The sequence below is a fragment of the Rhinolophus sinicus genome, linkage group LG05 (assembly GCF_036562045.2).
Source record: "Rhinolophus sinicus isolate RSC01 linkage group LG05, ASM3656204v1, whole genome shotgun sequence".
Lineage (NCBI taxonomy): Eukaryota > Metazoa > Chordata > Mammalia > Chiroptera > Rhinolophidae > Rhinolophus > Rhinolophus sinicus.
The window spans coordinates 156,155,886-156,181,534 of record NC_133755.1 but is presented as its reverse complement, the minus strand read 5'-3'; the positions used below and the strand labels follow the sequence as shown (position 1 = coordinate 156,181,534).

The 25,649-nt window shown below is 34.0% G+C and overlaps 1 protein-coding gene across 2 annotated transcripts in view; it reads left to right on the top strand.

Moving 5' to 3' along the window:
* The window catches only part of MOXD1 (monooxygenase DBH like 1), an 83,300-nt gene that overhangs the window by 54,980 nt on the left and 2,671 nt on the right, over positions 1 to 25,649 (top strand). Inside the window, exons 5-12 of one of the 2 annotated variants that reach the window (XM_019729371.2) lie at positions 1,583 to 1,762; positions 2,046 to 2,148; positions 3,595 to 3,761; positions 4,912 to 5,103; positions 6,651 to 6,710; positions 10,846 to 10,988; positions 20,374 to 20,542; positions 21,019 to 22,475. In XM_019729371.2, the coding sequence (XP_019584930.2) occupies positions 1,583 to 1,762; positions 2,046 to 2,148; positions 3,595 to 3,761; positions 4,912 to 5,103; positions 6,651 to 6,710; positions 10,846 to 10,988; positions 20,374 to 20,542; positions 21,019 to 21,186 (1,182 nt within the window). In that variant the 3' untranslated portion in view covers positions 21,187 to 22,475. Of the gene's footprint in view, positions 1 to 1,582; positions 1,763 to 2,045; positions 2,149 to 3,594; positions 3,762 to 4,911; positions 5,104 to 6,650; positions 6,711 to 10,845; positions 10,989 to 20,373; positions 20,543 to 21,018; positions 22,476 to 25,649 lie in introns of those variants that run through there. The other variant, XM_019729372.2, reaches the window with a different exon arrangement.

Genomic DNA, 25,649 nt, shown 5'->3' with positions numbered 1-25,649 from the left:
ATCTAATAGAAATCCTGGGTTATCCTTTTGTGTACTCTTTGTATGTTATGCAGCCATGCTTGAATAATATCATTTATTTCCAAGATAAAATAGAAAATAGTTTCTGCCTTCAAGGAGCACAATGTTTCAGAGACAAGACAAGTACAGACAAGGCCATGTACAATGTCATTTATGTGAATGTGATGTTAAAAATTACATATGGTAGATAAGGCGTGACTCACTGAGCAACACAAAAGAAAGCTGGAGTTCAAAACCCGAACCCCTGACTGCCTATTCAATTCTCTACCTACTACGCACCATTGTCCAATTTTGCTGCTTAAATTTTCGTATTTGAAAAAAAAAAATGATGTAGAAAATCAAAATGGAAAGCCTTGGGAGCAAATAGCTGAAAATACTTCCTCTTTATGTGCTTGTGTGAATCAGAGAACAAACAAGCGTTTCAAAACGCATTACCTGCATTTGAGTAGTTAGGGCTAAAAGCGGAAGTGTGCATGAGCTCTAAGACAGCCAGCTACTCGTAAACTCTTGGAAATTTAGAGACACACCAGGGCGTCTTTGACAGATGAACAGAAAATTCAAAGAACAGTGTAACTGATGGCAACAGCTATAGCCCAACTGGGCTAAGTATAGGGCTCGTGCATTTCCTCTGGATATGAGGTTCCTTGGGATGTTAGGATGTGCTCAGTTCATTCTGAGTTCCTGGATTGAAGTGGGCAAGTGTTATGAAGGGAACCTACGGAAAGGCCAACGGAAGGAGCATGCTCACGTGGTTTGTGCTTTCAATATTAGGACTACCTTCACCACTTATTCTAGTTTCACTTGTTTCTACTTTCCCTTTCCTAATTTGAACGATGTCATAGGAGCACATCACTGCAATGTTTTTGTTTTTTTTTCTCTACCAAATTCTAATATGAAAATTCTTACTAGAATTTGATTTTAATGACTAAGATAAAAATATTCCTATTGAGCCCTGTTTTGTGCCCAGCACAATGCTCAACATAAGATAGAAAATAGGTAGATAGACAGATAAATAATAAATGGATAGATGATAGATAGGTAGGTGATAGATAGATAGATCTTAGACAGATAGGTGAATGAGACATCATCTGTCATTTCCGGTAGGGATTAGTAAGTCTAACATTTTGAGGTGGAAGAGTGAGAGGCTGAGGGAGTTATGCCTATGGCCTTAATTTTTTTTTTTCTACGTTTAAAAAAAAAAAGGAGGGAAGGGGAACAAGGGAAAAGTGAAGCCTGGAAGAGAGCTAGCAAGTTTTGAAACAGCTGGTGTGCAGAATGATAGGTATAACAAAAAAGAATTAAAAATACAACCACGTATTAGTAAAGTCCTGTGATTCTTGTAGAAAATGGTTATCTCGTCTTTGTTGTTTCCATTGTTGTGCTAATCGTCATCATCATTGTCATCATCTCCAGAACAAATTATACTCGAACCACATAACCTTTGCATAATTGAGAAAACTATTCCTTTGAGAAACTGATAATCATTTATGTTAGTTTCATACTTATGGTGGGGTGTTATAGGGTGATTTAATTTATCACATCCTTCTTATTTGTGCTTGTTTAGGTTGAGCCAGTGATACAGAGAGGCCACGAGAGTCTGGTCCATCACATCCTGCTCTATCAGTGCAGCAGCAATTTTAACGACAGCGTTTTGGACTATGGCCACGAGTGCTACCACCCTAACATGCCCGACGCGTTCCTCACCTGCGAGACTGTTATTTTTGCCTGGGCCATAGGTGGAGAGGTGGGGCTAACGATTACTGAGATGTAACAATTAACTGGTCATGTTTTTTCTCTATGATTCTAATACTTATAAGTAGAGCTCTATACACTATTTTTGATATGAAGATGGCTTATTTTTCTTTCCACAGGAAGTTCTTTCTTCCTTAAGCCATTTTATTTTATCAACTCTAGATTAATGGACTTCCAGAATATTGAAATATCTTTGAGAATGATTGGACTCTGAGTGGAGCAGAGCTTTCAAGGTCTTTCGTAGGACACTGCCTCATACAAATTTCCTTATTTAGGGTTTTTCCTACCCACCTCATGTTGGACTATCCCTCGGCACTCCGTTAGATCCTCGTTATGTGCTCCTAGAAGTTCATTATGACAATCCAACTTATGAGGAAGGTGAGCTTATTCTGCATATGTTCTACCTATGATTTTTAAATCGTTTTATAACTTCTGTCTTACAGTTGAAATAAAATAGCATCCAATGTTAGAAAAAATTAACCTACATGTTTGTGATCTAAATTAGGGTATTTTTAGAGTAAAAGAGGATACTGCAAATAATTACACTGGGACAAGTATCATTCACCAGTGCTGAATTAGACAAATGGACCTTGAGGTCACTAATCTTAAAGCATATACAGACTATTTACCAGGAAGTCGAAGAATAGACTTTTTCCCTTTGTGATATAAATTAATCCCAAATACATGGTGCTTAGGAAATGATTTTTTCTAACTATATTTATGAAAAATGACTGTTTATCATACTAGAAAACATTAAATATTTTGTTATGTGATAAGCAACCATAAATATACTCAAGAGATACTTATGCAGTGACACTGTGTAATATGGTTAATGAAGAGGGTATTTACATTGGATTTCCGAATTTACTTATATAATATTCAAAACCCCACATTGAAAGATTCAGTATGAAATTATCAACAGAAGCAACTCAAAGTTATTATTTTACATTGATTCATGCAATTATTCAGCAAATACTGAGTGCCAACTATGCGCTGTGTCTGTGCTTAACGATATAATATTTGTGAAAAACAGGCACTTTATGCCCTCATGAAAATTATAGTGTAGTGGGAAAGAGAAACAATAAAATAATCACACCAATTAATATAAAATTATATACATGCTGATTGATCCAAAGGTCAATTTGGTAGTCATCAATAGGTAAGTCACCACTGCAGAAAAGAGTCAATTTCAAAGTTAGTGGAACAGATTTATGAAGCTTTAGAGTCATACTTTCCCTCCTTACAAAAATGTCACAAGAAGGAATGTATCTTATCCATCCATCATCTCACAATGACTATTGTAGTGCTTTTCAGATAATAGATTCTTAATAATTGTTGATTAAATAACTCTTGAACAGTTGAAAGAATGGTAACAGATAATAATGAAATTTAATTATTAGTAGTTTTCTACATCTGCAGATGGTGTCTAGACAAGGGGGTTTTACCTCTATGTAAATGTTACTGAACTTCACCTCAAAACAATATAAAATAAAGCTTTTATTGAATTCACTACATTCTAGTGAATAGCTTTAGGATTTTCATTCTGTCTTCATGTTAGATAATTGTGGTATATATCAGCTAGATAACACAAACATTTCTCCCATTATATGCTGTGTGAGTAAAAAATGGTTGCAGAAAATATGGCGACTTGTCTTTTAATTCTCATTTGTGAAGCTGAATGTTGTCTTCCATTAATGCTTGCTTGTTTGTATTCCTTTCCCTTGTGATATTTTTAGGAATGTTAATGAACCCATTTTAACTGAATATAGGGTTTTTTGTGTGTGTTTTTTAAGAATACAAACTGATTATATGCTCTTGTTTCAGGCTTAATAGATAATTCTGGACTGAGGTTATTTCATACAACAGACATAAGGAAATTCGATGCTGGGGTGATCGAGGCTGGCCTCTGGGTGAGCCTCTTCCATACCATCCCTCCAGGCATGCCTGAGTTCCGGTCAGAGGGTCACTGCACTCTGGAATGCCTGGAAGAGGTACACTGCATCTCAATCTGCATGCTATTCTTTATAGATTAATCAATGCTCTTAGAAAACTGTGTTTTTCTAAACACATTTTTTTAAATTTCGTGTGTATTTAGTATGAATTATTTTTATTGTTGTCACACTGTAAAACCATCATTTAAAATTTTAGCAAGCCCATTGGTTACTTTTTTAAATCTTGAAGGCTGTAGATGTAGAATTCTGAAGGCAAGAATGACTTCCAGTGTGTTTCCCTTCCTAGTCCTTCCTCCTTTGTTTCATACTGGACACTTTATCTTTTACAATTTCTACCTTTGTTTGTGTAGGTTTCCTTCCTCAACTTTCCTTTCATCTCTATTACAGTTTTTTCTTCATTATTCATTTTTAATTTTTTCTCGTTTTCTCTCTTAATTTCTGTCCCTTCTTTAATGGAAGAGCAGGAATAACTAATGTCAAAATACAGATTGGGTAAAAGGAAACCATATGTAAGTATTTAACAATGGCTGCTTCCATTTACAGTTATTTTCTCTTGAATGAAAGTATTTCAACATGGATCATATTCTTTATGAATTAAGAGACGGCGTGGTTGTAGACAGTATCATATTCTTTATGAATTAGGACATTGGTGTGCTTGTGGATAGTACGGTAGGCTGGTGAACTGGAAAGATTATGCTCTTCTGAGTTATGTAGACCACGATTCAAATTGCCATGATTTATTTACTAGCTGTAGGACCATGGCCAATTCACTTAATTCCACTTTCCCACTTGGTTGTGTTTTTTTTAATCTGGAAAAGTGGGAATAATTTATTCTTTAAAGTGTTTCAATTTGCAGATTACTAACACACTGGAATCTTTTTGCCAGGAGCTTTGACTGCTTCTTTACCCTTTAAAAGAAGGAAAAAGAAAGATAACATTTAGGAATGGTCTGGTAGGTCCTTGGTCATCATTAGTTCCCTTTCTTTTCTCCAGCAAATGTTGCTTCACAAAGAAAATATGCTAGGAATAAGTCATGAAAAATCCAAATTCACAATGTTTGGTGGCTCATGCATTCACTTAAATTGCTTTCACTTTTCTTCTCAACTGTCCCCCCAAGTCTCTTTGAATGTGAATTGTCTGAACATGCACTTATTTGGGCTCAGTGAGTCTTCCACTTTGTCCCCTGCAGGCTCTGGAAGCTGAAAAGCCAAGTGGAATCCATGTGTTCGCTGTCCTCCTCCATGCTCACCTGGCTGGCAGAGGCATCAGGCTACGTCATTTTCGCAAAGGGGAGGAAATGAGATTGCTTGCTTATGATGACGATTTTGATTTCAATTTCCAGGAGTTTCAATATCTAAAGGAAGAACAAACAATCTTACCAGTATGCATGTTTTGTTGTTTTTCACTGAATGTTATGTAAGTCATGAGACATACATCTGCTGAGAATTAGCAAAGTTTCTAGTGGTGAAATGAATTGCTCATCACTAGTATTCTAGTCCTCCTGTTCTTGAAGCCACCCACCATGGGTGTTGCACAACCCAGATGGAATGTATTTGATCTGTTTTCCAAAATCAAAACTCATTTTTCTTTTTATTCCCAGGGGCACTTCAAGTTGTTAATTTAAAGAAAATAAAAATCGGGTTCTGAGCACTATTATTGCTCTTTTCTTACTTGCCTCCCCAGTTAACAACCTTTTGGCTGCAATTATGGTAATGGTAAAAGCAGAGGTTTCCTTATACCATGGGGTATTTTTTTGAAAGTTTCATTTCAGTAAAATGGATATAAAGATAATTCTTTCATTTGACAAAGGTATTAGGACATAGTTAATTACACTGTGCTATGCAATCAACTTACAATACTTGGGGTGGAAGGACTTGGAAGAGAATCTCATGCCTCACAATAATGAAGGCTTTAAAATTGTTTTTTTATGATGCTTCACTTTGTCAAATTTTTTATCCAGTGACCATCAAGGTCAATAGTCATACAATTTCATACCCTTATTTCATTCTTAAAAGTCCAATTCTTATGTTATTTATGAAATGAGAATAACTGCAATATCTTTTCTACATGCAAAAATTCCTTGATACACCCTGAGAATAGAAAGATGAAGTTTGAGAAACATTGCTCTTTTTGAGATTCTTTACTCTCTTTTATTGTGTTGTCTTGTCTCTGGACTTTCCAACCAGTTTTATTGTGTTATCTCAGTTTCCCAATTGGTGTGCTGTGAATAGGGTATAAGTTTGTTGAGATACTGATTCCTGGGCCCTCTGAGTAGTGGGTTGGGGAGGGCAAATCTGAAGACCAGCACCTAGAGCTAGCTGCGTCTGGTCCATGAATAGCCTGTCCACTTATCTGAGCGGAAACCCAAGAAACATTATTTTCTATGTGTTGTGAATTGTCCAAAAGGTTGGAAAACACTGGAACAATAAATTATTATTAATTTGCCTCATAATGCTAATGTAAGGAAATAAAGACATGACTAAAGAGCTATAGAGAAGATAAGGTAAATAACGAAATAATCACAATAACTAGTTATCTATGGCTAACATTTATGAAGTGTCTCATCTCTACTAACGATTAAATATGTGTTTTGTGATTTAATACCTTCATAACAGCTGTGCAAAATAAGTGCTATTTTTATCATTATTTTTCAGAGGAATAAATTGTGCCCAGAATGTTCATTTCCTTGTCTAAGGTCATGCAGTTAGAACATGATGGACTCTAGCCTAAACACAGAGAATCTTAGTTGTTTGTTTGTTTGCTTATTGTACTAGCAATTCTAGAATTTAATAGATCAGGGGTCTTCTCCTGAATCAAATTACTTAATGCATCCCTTCATATAGCAAATTAAACTGTTGGCCTACAAATGTATTAGATTAATAAAACAGCATAAAACTCCAATCTGAAGCTCTTACTTTTATGTTTTAGGGAGATAATCTAATTACTGAGTGTCGCTACAACACAAAAGATAGAGCCCGGATGACTTGGGTAAGAAAATTTTTATTATTCTTAAAGTTCATTTGTGGAGAGAGAGGAATAAACTTTGATTTTAGAAGAAAAAAACTAAAAAGCTTTCTCACTGGGAAGCAAAATTCCTGACTGTATTGAACATGAAACATCATAAAAGTCAAGTCAGAGCAGTTGTAGCATTTTAATCAGATTAACTAATGACACTATGTTAATATTTTCTTTTTTCCTCATCAAATATTATTAATAAAATAACTGTGGTCACTAGAGACCATTTACATGACTCTGGACTTAGATGAATCAACTTCAAAAGGAAGAATGAATTACATGACCTTAGAGCCTTCTGACCCAAAGAGAAATCTCATCCCAACAGATTTACTGGGGAGTTCTGCCAAACATCCAAGAAACAGATCATCCATGCCTTACTTATATCTTCCAGGGAACACATCTCCCACCAACTGATTTTATGAAATTAGCATAATCTTAATATTAGAATTTGATAATGGTAGTATGAGAGAGGTCAACAATATGTACCTGATGGAAATATCTTTGACAAAGTATTGACAGACCAAATCCTGCATTATATAAACATATAATGTTAGGACCAATTTGGGTGTAACTAATAATGGCAAATTGGTTTAAATTAGAAAATGTATTAATACCATGCTTCAGTCAAGAGATTGAAGGAAAAGGGTATATGATCAATTCAATTGGGGCAGAAAAAGCATTCATAAAATTTATGTCAGTCATTTTCGTGGAAGAAGGACGTTTAGCAAACCAGGAATAGGAGAGAGTTGTCTTAACCAGATAAAAATTGGCTTTGAAAAATTTATAGCAAATATCAAACTAAATGAAGTATTAGAAGTAGTCCTTAAAAATCAGGAAGAAGAACAGGATATTTATTATCACTATTTCTATTCAACGTTGTACTGGGGAAAAAAAATGAGGATCAGAAAAGAAGAAGAAGCAAAGAGGCAAAACACATTGTTAAGAGATACTGTGTTCATGGGTAGAAAGACTCAGTAAAATAAAAATAATTCTTCTGTTTAGATTTGTCTATGAATTTGATGTAATTCCAGTAAAAAATTCAGAGAGCTTTTATGATTTGGGATTCTGGTATCCTAATTAAGAAATCTTCGCATAGCTGCAAAGATTTTCTCCTCTATTTTTTATTTTATTTTGTAAAAATTTATAGTTTTAGCTTTTATACAGAGCAAATTGATTCTAAAATCTACACAGAAGAGCACATGTTAATAATAGGCAGGACACTACTAAAAAGAACAAAATGAGCAACAAACTACTGGAGATGAAGGCTTATTTTAAAGCTATGGTTATTAATATTGTGCTTTGGGTCCAGAGTTAGAACAGTGGAACTGAGTAGGGAATCCCAGAAACAAGACCTACAAATCCACTACATGGAAACTTGGTTTAGGATAGACATGGCATTCAGATAAGTGAAAAAGGATAGACATTTATTAAAGAACACAGAGACAATTAGGTATCTAAATGACAAAAATAAAATTATGTCTTTATCTTGTACAATACACAGAAAATCAGTCCTCAGTAGATTAAGTATTAAATGTGAAGAGCAAAATTTTAAAACCTTTAGGAGAAAAATACATATCTTCATGATTTTGTAGTAGGTAAGAACTTCTTAACAAAACATAAAAAGCACAAACTGTGCATTAAAAGATTGATGAATTTGAGCACATTAAAGCTTTTGGTAACAAAAAACATGATTAAGTGAAAAGAAATCTTAAACTGAAAAAAATATTTGCAATATATAGGTTAATACAGCATCACTATCCAGTGTTTATTAAAAGAAATTTCATAAATCAGTTACATAACACAAACACACAATAGAAAAAAGCAAAATATAAAAAACATTTTATAGAAATGAAAACCCAAACAGATAATAAACACATTAAAGAACCCTCAATTTCATTTGAAATCACAGTCATGCGAATGTAAACCAGAATGAGCTATTTTATACCCACCAGTTTGGCAATGCTGAATGTAAATTTATAAAACCACTTCAGGGGTAAAACATGGCATTCTCTAGTAAAGTTGGGGATTGATATATGCTCTACCCAGATCCATTCCTATGTAGATTTAACCTTGAGATTATGTTTGCAGGAAATGTTCCAGGAGAGAAACATAAAATATTGATAGTAACATGTAACAACACAGGAATAAAAAACTGGGAACAGCTCAATTATTTATCGAAAGGAAAACAAATACATATAATATGTCCATATAATATATGAATAGTATATAGTTATGAAATTAATGAACTAAAGCAATTCACGTATTAACATGATGTATCTGAAGAACATATTGATTTAATAGAGCAAACTTGCAGCAGACAGTATGTAATTATGATATTATGTATCCAAAACTTAAGAACATGAAGAATTAAACAGTATATTATTTAAGGCTACATACATCAATAAACTAAATGTAAAGTGTGATGAAAAGCAATAGAATGATAAACAAAATATGAAGATAATCATCATCTTCGGTTAGGATGGGGAAGATAATTGAACATGAGCACACAGCGTAGTCAAAGCACTGGTGTTAGCTTTATTTTTCTCTTGCCTTATACATAATTTTGTTTGCATGAAATATTTCACTAAATATGTAATAAATTATTATTTTAGTATATTTTGGTGCTCTCCCTTTGCCCAACTCTGCCTTACTCATTAAGTGTAAGACATCATGTTTTTATAGTTTGTAAAGTCTTTCATATTAGCCACAACATTAATTTACAACCAGGGACAATAATATTAAGTTTTTCACCTTCATGTTTGAAGGATAGGTGATATGTTGGGTACAGAATTCTTGGTTAATTTCTTTTTCCCTGCAGAACTTGAATACGTAATTCCAATATATTTTGGTTACTTCACTCGTTTATGATGAAATTTCAGCTGTCAATTGTGTTATTGTTCTCCCATCTGTGATATGTTCTTTTTCTCTTGCTGCTTTGAAGATTTTCCTTTTCATCTTTGGCTCTCAGCAATATGACTACGATGTGTATAAGTATGGCTCTTTTCACATTTATTTGTGGTATTTGCTGAGCTCCTGGCATCTGTAAATTCATGTTTTTTACTAAATTTGGGAAGATTTCAGCCATTATTTTTTCAAATATCATTTCTACTCTTTTCTCTCTTCTTTTTCATTCTGGAACTCCAATTACATGTATGTTGGAATATTATCCCACATGTCTCTGAGGAATTTTCACCTTTTTTCTTAGGTTTTCTTTGTTTGTTTTTTCTTCTTGCTGATTTTTGGATTGGAAAACTTCTATTGATCTATCTTAAAGTTCACTGATTCTTTCCTCTTCCATCTCAAATTTGCTGTCAATTTTTAAATCAATTACAGTACTTTTCAACTCTAGAATTTCTGTTTGGTTCTTTTTATGTTTTCTCTGATGCCATTCCCTGTTTGTTCACTCATTTTTAATGTATTTGCCTTTAATTACTTGAACATCTTTTTTTTAACTCTTTAAACCTGCTTTTAAGTTTTTACTAACTCCAGCATCTGTATTGTCTCATAATCAGTTTCTACTGACTTCTTTTTCCCAAATACATCTCATAGTTTCTTGTTTCTTTTCATGTTTAATAACTTTTGGACAAACATTGGACATTGTAAATAATATGTTGTAGCAACTCTAGATTCTCTTCTTCTGAGTATCTTTGATCTTTTTAAAAATGTTCATAGATAATTTACTACCTAAATTCAAAATGTAAAATCTGTGTCTCCTGTGGTATGCAGCAGCTGATGTTTATAGACATGAAAATGAGATTATAGAAAATTCAGTGCAATCAGTCAAAGATTCATCACACTGACTGACTGGCATCATTGTAAACAAACATCCCCATAATCCTTTGAAATGTTCATTGTGGTGAGATGTGTACATCATGTAAACGGAACTTTAAGACAATTAGTCGGTTATTTAAGAAAGGCAACTTTTAAAGAGATGGAAATAATTCTATTAGTTTTAAAATGTGTCACTACCTTTTAAAAAACTAAATTGTCATTTAGATTGTTATTTTTCAGCTTCAAGATTTATTACATTTCAATATTGGAAGGACCTATATGACATTGATGGCTTGTGTGCTATATACTTTTCTAAGTAAAACATCTCCGTTTTCAGGGAGGACTAAGCACCAGGAATGAAATGTGTCTCTCATACCTTCTTTATTACCCAAGAATTAATCTTACTCGATGTGCAAGTATCCCAGACATTATGGAACAACTTCAGTTCATTGGTGTTAAGGAGATCTACAGGCCAGTCACGTAAGTAATAAGTCAATTCCATGACAGGGGTAACGGATTTCAGAGAATGACTGGCATTATTTTCATATTGGAGTTATCACCATGTCATGGAATTTCTTTATGTGCTGTTCTATTAGATTATTTTCAACTGGGGAGACCAGGTAAGTTTCCTGGTTGCTTTGTCCATGGTCCCCAAGACTACCTTCAGGTTCAGTGATTTTATAGGAGGACCAAAAGGGTTCGGCATATAGTTGTACTCATGGCTAATATTAATTACAGAGAAAGAATATGAAGAAAAATTAACAAAAAGAAAAAGGCACATGGGATAAAACAAAGTCCACAAGAAACCAGGTACAAGCTTCCAAGAAACAACTCCTAGTGGACTCAAATAGAATGTGCTTAATTCCACCAGCATCAAATTATGACAACATGTATGAAATGTTGTGAATTAAAGAAGCTCATTAGAGACTTGGTGCCCAGAGTTTTTTGGGGGACTGGTCACATAGGTGCCCTCTGCTTAGCAAGGACCAAAACTCTAAACTCCCAAGAGGAAAGCAGGCGTCCAATGTAAGCTGAATTATTTGTACAAACAATCTAGGCGCAATCACTTAGAGGAAGTTTTATATGAGTATAGGAACTTGGTTACTCTTTTTAAGTTCCCTGATGCCAGCCCCATCAACCATTCAAGCAGTCATTTCAAAGTATGGCAGTCTCAGGCCTGCTATGTTAACACTTTCTGCACAATAGCATCTCATAGGAACTACTTAACATAAAATAACAAACAAGATAAATATTATTCCTGCCCTTTTAAGATTGTATTCTAGAATGGGTAAGAGCTAATAAACAAACAATATAAATATAAAATTTTAGACATTAGTCAATGTTATAAAAATAATCGAGACAGTGAAGGATGTGTGTAGCTGCTGTCAACTGGATGGTGAAAGCATGCTGGGGTGGTGTCTTACTTTGGGTTGTTCTAACCTAAGTACCATAGACAAGGTGACTTATAAACACCAGAAATTTATTTCTCACAGTTTGGGAGCCTGGGAAGTCAAAAATCAACGCTCTGACAGATTCAGTATCTGGTGAGGGCCTACTTGCTCATGGATGGTCATCTTCTCACAGTGACCTCACATGGCAGGAAGGGAAAGGGAGCTTTCTCAAGTGGCTTTTATAGGGGCACTAAATCCCATTTATGAGGGCAGAGATGCCCAAAGGCCCCATCTCCTAATAATGTCACCTTGGGTGTTAGGATTTCAACATGTGAATTTTGGAAGACCACAAACATTCAATCCATGGCAGGTGGTGGTGTTTGAACAGAGACCTAAGTGATGAGAAGTGAACCATGCAAAGATACCCAAGTATGCTCTATGCAGAAAGAAGTCAGTATAATGACACTATGATGCGTATGAAGCTAGTGGGTTCAAAGAGCAGCAAGGAGGTGAGTTTGGCTGGAGCGAGTGAAATTTGGTAGAGAATGAGTGAGGAGGTCGACAGCAAGTGGGACCAGGTCATGTAGGGCTTTAGAGGCAACATAAGGATTTGGGGTTTTAAGTGCAAAGAAAAGCCATTGTAGGGTATTAAAAAAGCCAATTTGGCTACTGTGTTGAGAAGAGCTCTAAGAGGGCGAGACTGGAAAGAATAAAAACAACCAGGAGACAGTTGTGACTGTCCAGGTGAGATGAGAGAGATCGAGGTGGTGGTTGTAGAGTTTATGAGAAATGATTACATTTAGATTATCTTTTGAAAGTAGCACTTACTGGACTTCAGTGATTGTTACATCTCAGGGAGATGGTCAGAGAAGGGGAAGAGTGAAAGAAAAATAAAGATGTGTGAATGGTGTCATGATAGAAGAGAAACTTGTTTGAAGAAGAAATTTAAAAATTATGTTTTGGATATGTTAAGGTTGATGTAGAAAAAAAGGGATTTTATCTATTCTTAATAACACCACAGAGAAGAGTTAGGGTGCTAGGTAGAAATTTTGGAGTGTAGATTTTGTTTTACTATAGGAAAAAATTTTCTAATGATTAGGACTTTTCAAAATGAAAAGTTTTTGCCTAAAACTAATGTAATTAGGCACAAGATACACATAGATTTTTGAGGGGGTGTATTTAAAGAGAGGGTAAAAAACACTTAATGAGGATGTGGTAAATTGCAGATGCCGAAGGAGAATGTATAATTATGGTCTACTTTTTGTTTCTAAACATTATAGAGGTTAGAAATTATGAACTAAGAACACCTTTCTTTTAAAATTAAACTTACTATTCATAGATGTGTTCTACTGAGTTCCTATCCTGACAGCCAATGACCACCAGACCAGAAGTCTTGATCTACTAAAATACAAATACCAAAATGCTGTGTAAAATAGTTTATAGTTTATGAAGTATTTTCACATACATAATTTCACCTAATTTATTTTTACACAATTCCAATAGGTAGAGCAGGACTTGCAATCTCAGTTTTATAGAGGAGGAAATGGAAACTGAAAGATTAAGAAACTATTTAACATCCTATAGTACATAATAAATGGGAGAGCTAAGACTTGTTTTATTTATATATATGTATATATATATATATATATATATATGTATATATCTGTCTTTTATTCAAAATAAATAATTATGCCTATAAATAAAATATTAATAAAAATCAAAGCAGCACATAAAATATTCCAAAATCACTAAGATATAGTCTTGTTTATAAAATTGATATTATATTGTTTCTTACTAACACTTAAGTAGCCTTTTATTCCTTTAGAATATTGTTTACATATTGACTAGAAATGTTTCCTAATCGGGTTAACTTGAGAGTATGTTGAAAACAAATGGACATTCAAAGTTGTTTACAAGACGATGATTCGAAATACATTCTATGGTCCAGTTGTTTTCTTTTGTGTTCATCTCGTGTGAAGCCTCTGAAAATGCTCGGTTCCCATGTCCCAGTGAGCTCTCACCCTTGGTCTCCTCCAGGAAATACTGAAGTTGGGCTTTTCATCACTTAGGACAGAAGAACAGCTTCCCAGAATAAGGCCACAGACGTCATTGCCCACATAAAAGCATTTAACTACATGGTTAAATATATTTATTCTTTAAAAATATGAGTGAAGAGAGCCTGTTATAAAATAGGCATTTGGACTGTAAATCAAATTTTCTAGTCTAGTTAATTGTCACAGTGACATAAGTATCCTCCAAGATCAAACCAACAAGGTACTGGCTAAAAGATCAGAAAGAGAAATAGTGTGGTTGTTTTTTACGTTTTGCTTAAAAGAAGATTGCTAATTTGGTTTCAATACAAAAAGGGTACAATACAAAAAGGAATATCATATAACATATAACCCCGAATCTCCTATTCTGTGCTTTTAATATAACAATTAGTTAGGTGCCCCATTTCGTTTTAAACATGCTGTAGCAATCCTAGGATTAGAGGATGACTTGGTAGAAAAATAGAGATAACTACATCCTATCTCCGGAATTGTCTGTTCTGGGGGTACAATTTTTCTCTACCTCCTACAGGTCTGGCAAGGCTTAAGGAAAAACAAAAACTCACAAAGATTAGATAACAGAATAGATAATGAGTTTAGATCAATTCTGTATTCTCTGCTGCACCACACAACAACCCTTTCTATATAGTTCTAGGGTGGTTTACGTGATGGAAAGTTCCTGTGCTATTTGTTCTATAAAAAGAATCAAGAGAGGTGTTTCTATCTTTCTTATTTGAAAAATCACTTTATGTTTATAATGTGTAAAAATCATATATGCTTATGATAAAGAGTTTAGATAATGCAGAAAAAAGTTTTGAAAAGAAGATAAAAGCTATCACCTCAAATATTGTTAGAAATAAATAGTACTAACATTAATTGAATATTAATACAGGCATTTTTCTATGTAGGTATTGATACAAAGATGAATAGATTATTGTTATAAAGATCCTAATTTGTGTACTGTTTTAAATAAAAAACGTTAAATTTTAATTTTTTAAATTAATCAGAAGAAAAAGGAACAAACTGAACAGTTGTTGAACTTCAAATAAATGTTGCTGTTGTTTTTAACCATAAGTATTTTACAAAGAGGCTCCAAATGTTGAGAAAATAGATCATGAAAGACATTAAGATGTTGCACTCATTTTTATATAAAACTGCATGTTTTAATTTTAGGTCATAAAAGATTAGGACATTCATACTCTCACATTGTCTCTAACCTCCAAATATTTATTGTTAAATTATGATTTTTGTATTTTCACATCTTTTTAATTTTCACATTTAATTCTGAAACCTAATTCTCACAATTTTGAATGCAAATTTTCTTTTTAATAGATTCAGTGATAACCCCTAATCTTTATGTGATTTTTTTCATTTCTGAGTTCTTTAATTTGATTCTTTAGGATTTTATCCTTAAGTTGTTTAATCAAGAAAGGCTTCCGAGTGCTTTATGTCCTGAGTTCTTTTACATTTGAGAATTTCTGCATTTAGATTTGGAGAGCATTTAGCTAGATATAATATTTTGGGGTCATTTATTTTTTTTTTCTCTCCTACAGAGATCTCTTTGGAGGAATGGGAGTGTAAGTCCTTTACTGGTAGAATGCTTAAGTTAAATTGCACATATTTCAGTGTGGAGTATCTGAATTATATTCACCTGAAACACAAAGTGTTCTGTCAGTGCATATATCTACTTCTTCTTCTTTTTTTTTTTTTCATTTCAGGGAAATTTTCTAATGTTTTTTCTAATCTATTTGGGATTTGTAAAAAGAATTTTCTCTTACAGTTTTTCAGAAGTGCTCGTTTGCTTCTTGCTTTTTCTAATTTATTTGGTGCTAAAGTCATTTTGTCTTAAATTTATTTCCTTTGATCTGCTATCTCCCTATCAATCTCCTTCTGTCATTTTATCATCTTGTATATGAGCTCTTGTTTAATTGAATTCATTTTCTTATTAAATAAACTTATAACATGAAACACTTGTGGGATTTCTCTCCAGTGTAACTGGTTTACATTTTCTTCTAGAGTCAATTTTTTCTGTCTCTTTACATGAAATGAGGTATAATTTCCTTTTCACCCTATGTTTGCATGGTTATGTCATTTCTTGCTTCTGCTGAGTCAGTCATGTCTAAAACCTCTCTTTGATAAAATGTAGGTAAATTCTTGATTTCCTTCTAAGCAAATCTGACAGTAGCTTTCTTTCACCATGGTTTGAGGTTTGGGTGATACGTGTTATGTACATATTTTTGTATATTTTGATGGTGAAAGGCTGTGGGCATAGCGGTGGGACTATGCCCTATATTGCAATGCATGGGTTATTCTTTCTGCAGATTTTCTTGAAAATCTATGCAAGGAAGGTTTCTAACTTGTAGGGGCTGAATCCCTGTCCATGCGGAATGTCCCACGTCTTATATCATGCTATCAAATCTGTTGCAGCGCTCGATCCTTCACTTATCAGGGAGACTCAGTTTCACTGTGTACTTCCCAACATCCGTTGACTCAGAAACTGTCAACAGTATCAGGAATTGTACCTTGTTAAGTCAGACTTTCTGGCTTCCTTCTGTAACAAGTAGACTATAAAGTTTGTGGCATTATGTTGTATTGTTTTCTTCAGCCTGTTGATGTGTTTTTATTTCTGTTTTATTATCGTATTTAAAATCATATTATTTGAGGCAGAACTCATAGTATACAATAAAATGCATCTATTATATTGTTAGAAACTTTTTTCACATATATACACATATTTAACACCATCATAAATGAGACATAGAGTATTTCCATCACCCCCAAAAGTTCTCTTAGGCCTATCTGGAGAAAATCCCACCTCCCACACAGAGTCCCCGGGAAATTGTGAATCAGTCAGCTTTATGTCACTATATTAGTGATCTTTTCTAGATTTTATAAATATGGGATCACACACTGTGTATTCTTTCATGCCTTGTTCCTTTGACTTAACAAGGTTTCTGAGATTCATCTATGCTGGTGCGTGTATCAGCTGTCCATTTCTTTTTATTGCTGAGTAGTATTCACCTTTGTGGATGCACCCAAGTTTATTTAACGATTCACCAGTTGACAGACATTTGGATTGTTTCCAGATTCTGGCTATTAGGAAGAAAGCTACTATGAACAGTATTGTATGAATATATGTTTTCAGTTTTCTGGGTTAAACCTAGTGGTAGAATCACTGATTGTATGCTGTTTATATTTATTTCATCAGACTCTCAAAATTTTCTCCAAAATAGTATTCCTTTTTATATTCTCACCGGTAATGTATCAGAGCTCCTAATGTTTAACATTCTTCTCACTGTTTTCTATTTTCAGTATTTTAAATTTTATCTATTTTAATGTGTATGTAGTTATATCTTATTATGGTTTTATTTTCCATTTCATTTCTGACTAACAATGTTGAGTCTTTTTTCACATGCTTTTTGGTCATTTACAAATGTTCCTTTTTAATAGTTCAAATTTTTGTCCATTGTTTAGTTGGATTGTTTTATTATTGACTTGTAAGAGTTTTTTTTATATTTTTAAAGCGTTCTTTATACTTTGGATATAAGTCCTTTTAAGATATATTTTTATACATAATTTCTCCTTGATACTCTGTGACTTGATTTTCATTTTTTAAGCTGTATTTTTTGAAGTCCATTTACCATTTTTGGTTTGTTTTGTGCTTTTAATATATATCCTGTATTAGAAATCTTTGCATACCGAAGGCCATGAAGATTTTCTTCTGTTTCCACCCCCCACCAAAAAGATTATAGTTTTAGGTTTCACATTTTGATTGATGATTCATTTTGAATAAATAAATTTTTGTGGGTGGTTTTAGATAAATGCTGAGGTTCATTGTTTTTTATATGGATATCAAGTTGTTCAAGAACCATTTTATCGAAAAACCTACCCTTTTCTGTTGAATTACCCTGGAATGTTTGTTGAAAATAATTTAACCACATAGTGACTATTTCTGGACTCTGAATTCTGTGTCGTTGCTGTATATGTTTAGCCTTAGTAAAATAACACATTCAGTTATTATAGTTTTACAATATGTCTGGAAATAAGAGAAAGTAAGTCCTCAAATGTCATTTTTTTTCTTTTCCTAAAATTATTTTGGATAATCTAAGTTTATTCCATATATATATATGTATATATATATATATATATATATACATATATATATGTAAATCAATTTGTTGATTAGATTAAACAGACAAAGGAAAATTACTCATGAATATTAAATCATAATATTAACGTGATTTATTTTTATCAATTACAGTGATATAAATAATACTCTTTTATTTATATGTGTGTCTGGCTAGACATCTCTACACATTGCCCCAATGTGCGGAAATGTAACTTTTAATTTCTAGAACACTTCTAATATTCCTAACTCCCAATCTCAGTGATAGCAGAAAAACTTGCTACTTCAAGTTACCAGTTTCTGGTCTAAAGCTTGGTCTTTAAGGAAAAATATTCAGGTTAAGTATTCACTTTTTCAGGATTTCTCCTCTTTCTTTTTTTTCCGTTCTCTTTTCTCCAGGGGTAATCTGGAAGTGTAGTGTAGAATAGTCTGGAAAGGTTAGAGATGACGACGTGATGTTATTATAGAATAAGGGCCTCAACAAAGTTAGTAGGAATGGAAGGGAGACAATAAACATGAGAGTGATGTCATCTGAGAGAGATTGGTGACTACATCCCCAGATTACTTCGGCATGCTCTCTCTAACATCTGAACCCTTGGGTTTGCCTTTTTCTACATCCTTTCCGCATATTTATAGTAAGTTAATGAATGTGTTTATACCTCTTATGTTATTTTCTGGGGTGAAATCGCAAAAAAAAAAAATATTAGTTTCCTGATATATTCTATCAGCAAAGATTTTCAGGATTTTATCTCTGTACAATACAGTATTCATTCTTATCATCGGAAGATTTAGGCCACCTCAGCATGTTGGTAGGGATTCCACTGCCATCTTGTGGTGATTTCCCACCAGCATTTCCCTAATTAAGTAGTTGATTTTCCGTTTTTCAAAATAGACATCTTACCTTCTTTGAAAAGTAAGTTTTATTTTTATTATTTGATTTTATATTTAATAAAACCTAGATATAGCTTTTAGTGTATTTAAAAAGACATTGTATGTAATCATAGTATCTCTGAAAGTCTTCACAGTATCTTTAATTTTACAATGCTACAGATTTTAGGTCATTGATAGATATGCTTAATACAGTGCGATGCTGATTGCTTTTTCTGTATGGTATTTAACTTTAAAGTCTTTGTACAGAATAATGCATTTAAAACTCAACAAAGATATATTGATTTTAAAGAAAATTAAGAATGAAGAATAGAAAAATATTAATATATTATTCATCATTTTACTCATGTATCACTTACTAGAGAATGAAGGAAATCATTTTATTTTAGAGATTAAAAATTTATCTTTGTAACTCTAAAAAACTTAATGACTGATGTTTTATTTATTTAAAAAGATAATATTCAATGTGCCTGAGTAGGTTATATATGTGAGAGAGAATAATGACACAAATAAATGAAAGAGTTACAGAAGGTCAGTTATTAAAATGTAGATTTCTCAGCTGGAGGTTAATTAGTTGGTAATTACTGGAAATCACTGAAATATCTTCTAGGAGTGTCATGGGAGCCAGATATCTTGTGGTTACCCATAATCTCCTGGAAGATCCATGAATTCATTCATGGAATATTTCGTTATGTGTCAACACTTATACTTTTCCTCTTTTCAGGGATCAATAATATACACTTATATTCAGCGAAGAGTATCTTTTCACGCAAGTCTTATTATTCTTCTGTGATTTCTTTTTTCTTCCTTGAACATTTTAACATGTTTTTTTCAGAGCGGAAAGTGGGAACACAGCATATCATGTGAAAAGTATTTTTTTTCTCAGTAAAATTTTAAAAACACTGAGTTTCAATCTTTTGTATTTGTCTCCGCTTAGGTAAACTAAAAGAGGGCAGCCACTAGGGGACAGGCTTTTCAACTGTATGGAATTGAAATTTCCATCTCTGTTACAGTAACTTTTGAGAACGTACACATTTCTGTTTTACACTATTAGCATTACACTCTTCAGAACTGATTGCTTACCAGTTATATTGTTAACTAGAGCCCCCCCCAAAAAATGGGGAAATTGTGAGGCTCTGGGGAAGCTTTCTGAACCCAAATTGTCTAAATGTAATACCCATCTGCTACTAAAACAAGGAATTTCAGTTTTTAAAGAGACTTTATTTGCCATGTATGTCTTCTAGTAACTGCTGATGAGTTCCTCAATACATTGCAGTAGGTTATCTGTTTGTAAAAATGAAAGTATGAGATCTATTTTAGAATGTTGAATAGTAATGGAAACATGCAATGCTTTTGTTCTGAATATAACTAATTGTGAGTTTTTTGTTTGTTTGTTTGTTTTTTAAATTCAGGACCTGGCCTTTCATTATCAAAAGCCCCAAACAATATAAAAACCTTTCCTTCATGGACGCAATGAATAAGTTTAAATGGACTAAAAAGGACGGTCTCTCCTTCAATAAGCTTGTCCTTAGCCTGCCAGTGAATGTGAGATGCTCCAAGACAGACAACGCAGAGTGGTCGGTAAGCCCTACTGTTTTTCAATCTTTGGGGAAACCAGATGTCCTATTTTACCTGCATCCCCAACGGGTAAAATCCGAGGAACAGATAAATATCCATAAATCCAATGGTCTAGCTGATTACTTATTTAATGATTACTTGGGTTGACTGAAAACTACTGGTTCTATTTTCTTTGAAGAGGGAAATTTATTCTAAAACTAAAGTTTTGATGAAGCAGGATGAGGATGAGAGTTTCAAAAAGCAATGGAGACTGTTTTGTATCTCTTCTTTCTCAAAGGCATATCTGGTCCTCTTCTCTTCCCTCAGAATTCCTAAGGTTCTGACTCCCCCTTATGTTTGACACCTTCAGCAGCCATCCGCTCCCCTCCCTACCCCTCACCCCTTCTATCCCTGCAGAAGTGCTGGGGCTGAGCAAGCTTGGCTGCAGTCCTGCTCTTAGATCATGCACTCATTGGCATTGTCTGCTCTTTCATTTTCAGATTCAAGGGATGACAGCATTACCTCCAGATATAGAAAGAACGTATAAGGCAGAGCCTTTGGTGTGTACCTCTCCCTCCTTTTCTCTGCACAGAGATTTCTCTCCCAAGGTGCTCGCGTGCTTCATGGTGCTCACCAGCATGCTGAGCAGCTTGCACTTGGGGTCATAATGCTGTTGTCTTTGGTGATGATGTGTTCTGGGATCCAAACCTGCCATTTAACACGCAGGTTAAAGATACTTTGGGCATGAAGAGTGAGTGTGAAGACTGTGGAGACTTACCTGTCATCTACTCCCTTCCTTCCCCCTCTCCCAGTCTACCTGAGAGATGTCCGTTGGGTTCTCTTCTTTTCCTCAGAAACGCCTGATAAAATGTATCAATTACCAATAAAGCAAAACTGACCTGACTTAATATAAACTTTATAAAAATTTGGACAAAGTCAAGCGGAAGTAAAAGAGTTCTTTCCTACTGTATTATTTTAAACACTCTATTACTATTTTACTTTTTAATTTTTGATTTGGCTTCTAGATTCCTTTTCAAAAATGCTTTCATCTTAAAAATGTAAAAGGAAGTACTCTTCGTTCCAGTTTTCTTCCTCTTTATTGTTCTTTGAGTGTGCAACTTCCCAAGTGTAACAATGTTACACTCCTATCTTCAATGTTGTCCAGTTCTGTCCTTTTCTGTGAATTACCCATGGGCCCCTTACCTCAGTCCTTTTGGATAATGCTCATTTTAATCTCTTCATTTATCAGAGGCTACTGGGACTCCCAAATTACTCCTAACCCATCTCAAAGTACTTTCTTATCCTTCCCTGCTCAGCACTGGCCAGGTGAGTTTTTTCTTGAGCTCTGTCACTATCTAACAAGAAAGAGGCTATAAGAAACAGAAATGGAACAGAACTGACTGTAGGCCAAGGAGAAAATATACCTGGCCGCACACCCTGTGCTGTGAGGGGTCCTTCTACAGGACCCAGGTCAAAGGCCAGAGAGTGCGAGCTAGCCAAGGAGGGTGTGAGGTCATGTGGTACCTCACTGACTGTGTTGGGTGTCACATGTGCTGTGTCCTGGCTCATTTTGAGTCACAGTTGCTATTAGATATATTTTTATATTAGTTAATAAGCGAACTTTCCATAATAAAATTGTCACCAATTGAAATTCTTGTCACTCTTTTGGTTCTCTTTAGTTTTTTGGTTCTGTATAGTTCAGTTAAATCTTGTTTTTGTGTCCTTTCCTCATTTCTTGAATTTGGATTGTATTAATAAACTAAATAAAATTAAAATTTTGTGTGGTATATTGTACACTCCTTGAGAGAAGCAAATGATTCCATTTGACTAATGTTTCCAGTCAAACAATTAAGCGTGTTGCACTTTTCTATTCCATTTTTAAGGCCTTTCTCCCAAGCAAACAATGTCTTCAACACAGACTATATTGTCTTTTAAATAAATGTTAAGTTTTGAAGTATTTCCTTCTTGATTTTAAGCATTTTGTCCATATAATGAAATGTCTGTAATATTTATGAGGCATATTTTATATTTAACTTTATTTCTTTTTATTTCATAAGTGCCATATCAGATTCTATTCTTTTCCATCCAAATATTTGTATAAGAAATATGATAATCCCAAACATTCCCTACTTGAAATTTCATGTTTATTTTTACTTCAGAATATCTGAATCTGAGATGTCAAAGTAAATGGCGGTCCTTTGGAAATTATGTCATATTTTATTTGTTTTCATTGTTCTTGGTAAGGAAGGTAAACGTACTGGCTTGTAAAGGATACACAAATTTTGGAAGCTTGCATTTTTGGAACCAGGGGAATCTCTTTTTCCATCCAATGTCACTAAGAATCAAGATAACATTCTTCTTCTCCTAGGAATTCTCATGAATATATGTAATTTTGAGAAATTGACTCTTTATTTGAAATTAGGATAGGCTACCTAATGAAAATTCTATAGGATTCTGATTCACTTCTAAGTTAGTTTGCTCTTCCATTGAGCAGAGCTTCCAGAACAGCCCAGGCTTTGTACTGCTGCCCTGCATCAAGTCGCATTACTCATTTCCTGGGGGCATCCAAGTTCCCCAGCAGATCACGTCCAGGTTTATGTAACAAGTTTTCTGAAGATTCCAAGCTTGTCATGCTCAACTGCAAAAAGCCCCACAGACCTGCGCCTTCCACTTGTGTTCATGGGTCTATTCACTGTGATGATTCTAAACCTCTTTTTTTTTTTTTTTTTATTTCCAAATTGTCATTTTACTCAAGCTTGTATGTTATACTTCAGCTTCTATTTTGGGACTGTTCAGATTGTTAACTTCTCTTATCTCTCACTTTTTTTTTCTATGTTAAATTCTGATCTAACCATCTTAGTCATTACTTCCTAATCTCTTTCTTATTTAGCTCATTAGTTCTCTATTTTTAAACAATATACTTCTTCACACTAATACAAGCTTGAAGCATTTAAGTGAAATCCTGAGCAGTGGTGAGAACATACTTTGTAAACAAGGAAAAGTAGAGGTATGTTTCCCCCTGGAACTCTCTGCATCTACATCACTGGCTCTCTATGAAGAAAATCCCAGGACAGATGAGGGTAATTCCCCAGGGCTTGAAGTCATTTGTTAATCTTGCTAGAGTTGTAAATCCCGTAACTCAGATGGCACACTGGATGTGCAAAAATAGTGTTGCTTTCCACAGACCAGTTAGTCCTTATATGAAGTACCCGTTCTTTAAAACTTCATGGTTTCCAAATTATAAAACCACAGGATTTGGAGTAAATTATAACGAATCCATCCCCTCACCAGAAGCCATATATGGACAGTACCCTGGAATACTAAGCCTGCTTCTGAGGTTACACGTTTTCTTCTGTCACTTTTGTGATTGCTAATTATCTAGGGAAGTTTTCTCTTTCCTTTTCTTAAAATTTTCTATTTTTATGGTTAACAGAGTTCTCCTGCAGTATGTCCTTTGTTTAACTAATATGTGGTTGTACATATGTATGGACTCTGCAGAAAGTCCACATGCAGCCTTTGAATAATTCTAACTTTTCATCAGTCATTCACCCTTGAGTCAGACACTGCTGAAATACAGTGTGAACAAGAAAGCTGAAGCCCAAATTTAGGGAGAAAAACAGACGGTAGGTATGATTTTTAAAAATCTCTTTGCATAGCTAATAGCATCAATTCTGATGGCCATAGGGCATAGTTTCTTTTCACCTACAGTATACCTCTTGACTTGTACTACTTGACATATGTATAGAGCTAAATGAGCTATCTACCCTGAATGTTAGTGGTATTTGTAGATCTATGAACTTATTTTCAACATTACCTACAGATGAATTTATTTAAATCAACAGTTTAAAAGATCTTTCTTTAAGTAAGATTTGCTTGCGTCTCCAATAAGGATATTATTTCTGTGTGATTTCGATTCATTCAATTCTATCTAACTTATAAATTATGCTTGTGAACACTCTGCCAATAAAACTTAAAGGAAAACAGACACGGGATGAGTGAGCACAGAGCCAGCAGAGGAGGGCAGCGTTGGTTGTATCCCGTGGCTAATATTGCATATTCATAGAAAAACACTTTTACCTGGAACTGTTACACAATGCTTAGTCTCTGGGTCATAGTAGCTTTCAGTATCTACTCAGATATGAAGAATTGACATTACATTTTTGCCTTACTTCATTACAATGAACATTAGATTGATTTAAAGTTGACCCAGATATAATGAAGAAGCTGGAATAAAATATTAAATGTTTAAAAATCCTCTTAAAATAGTTATTTAAAAATCCATGTCCACTAGGCTGTCTAACGTGATTTAAAGGAAAAGTTTTCATCATCTCCTTTTAAATTACAAATTACACCTGTAGAGTTTAGTTCAGTGAATTGCCTATAGTAATTTAATTATAAACATTAATTGAATAATTATGAAATTACTAGTTTTAGAATATCTCCAATTATGTTTTTTTTTTTTTTTAATTTTTAAGTAGATTGCCAAATCCCAATAAGCTAAATATGTTTAGTATTTCAAACTCTGGATTTAGAGCGTTTGTACCAAATGTGATGTAAATGTCAGACTAAATAAATCAAGAGTCTTCATATAAAATTCTTTCGTGGTGTATCTTATTGTCGGTAGAAAAACACAGTAGACAGAACTATAGATGAACTGAAGACTATGTCTTGGAGTAAGGGCTCATTTGTAAATAGGCAAAAGGGATAACCGTCCATGTGATCTAGCTTCATGAATTCAGAAGCTTGGAAGATGGATGGAAAATCTCTGCCTAGCTGACAGCAGCCTAAAATTCTGAAAAGAGAACATAGTTTTTTGGTAATGAGGAAGACAATACATTAGATTGTATTCCTTTCTGAGAGAGAAGGAATTTAATGGAATGTGGTGGGGTTCAGCGCGTTGGAAGAGACAAACTGGATGGAGTATTCATTCAGGTGAAAGAATGAACAAGAGTTCCTGCAAAAGGTAATGGGCCTTAGAAAGAAGTCTAAGACAACCATCTCTCCAATTTCCTTAGTGAGCACCCTACATGTGTACAAGCCGCACCCAAGATTTGTCAAGATAATTTGCATTTAGTGCGTTCTCTCCTCTGATCCCCAAAAGTGGTATAATATATTTGTTCCAGTGTGAAAT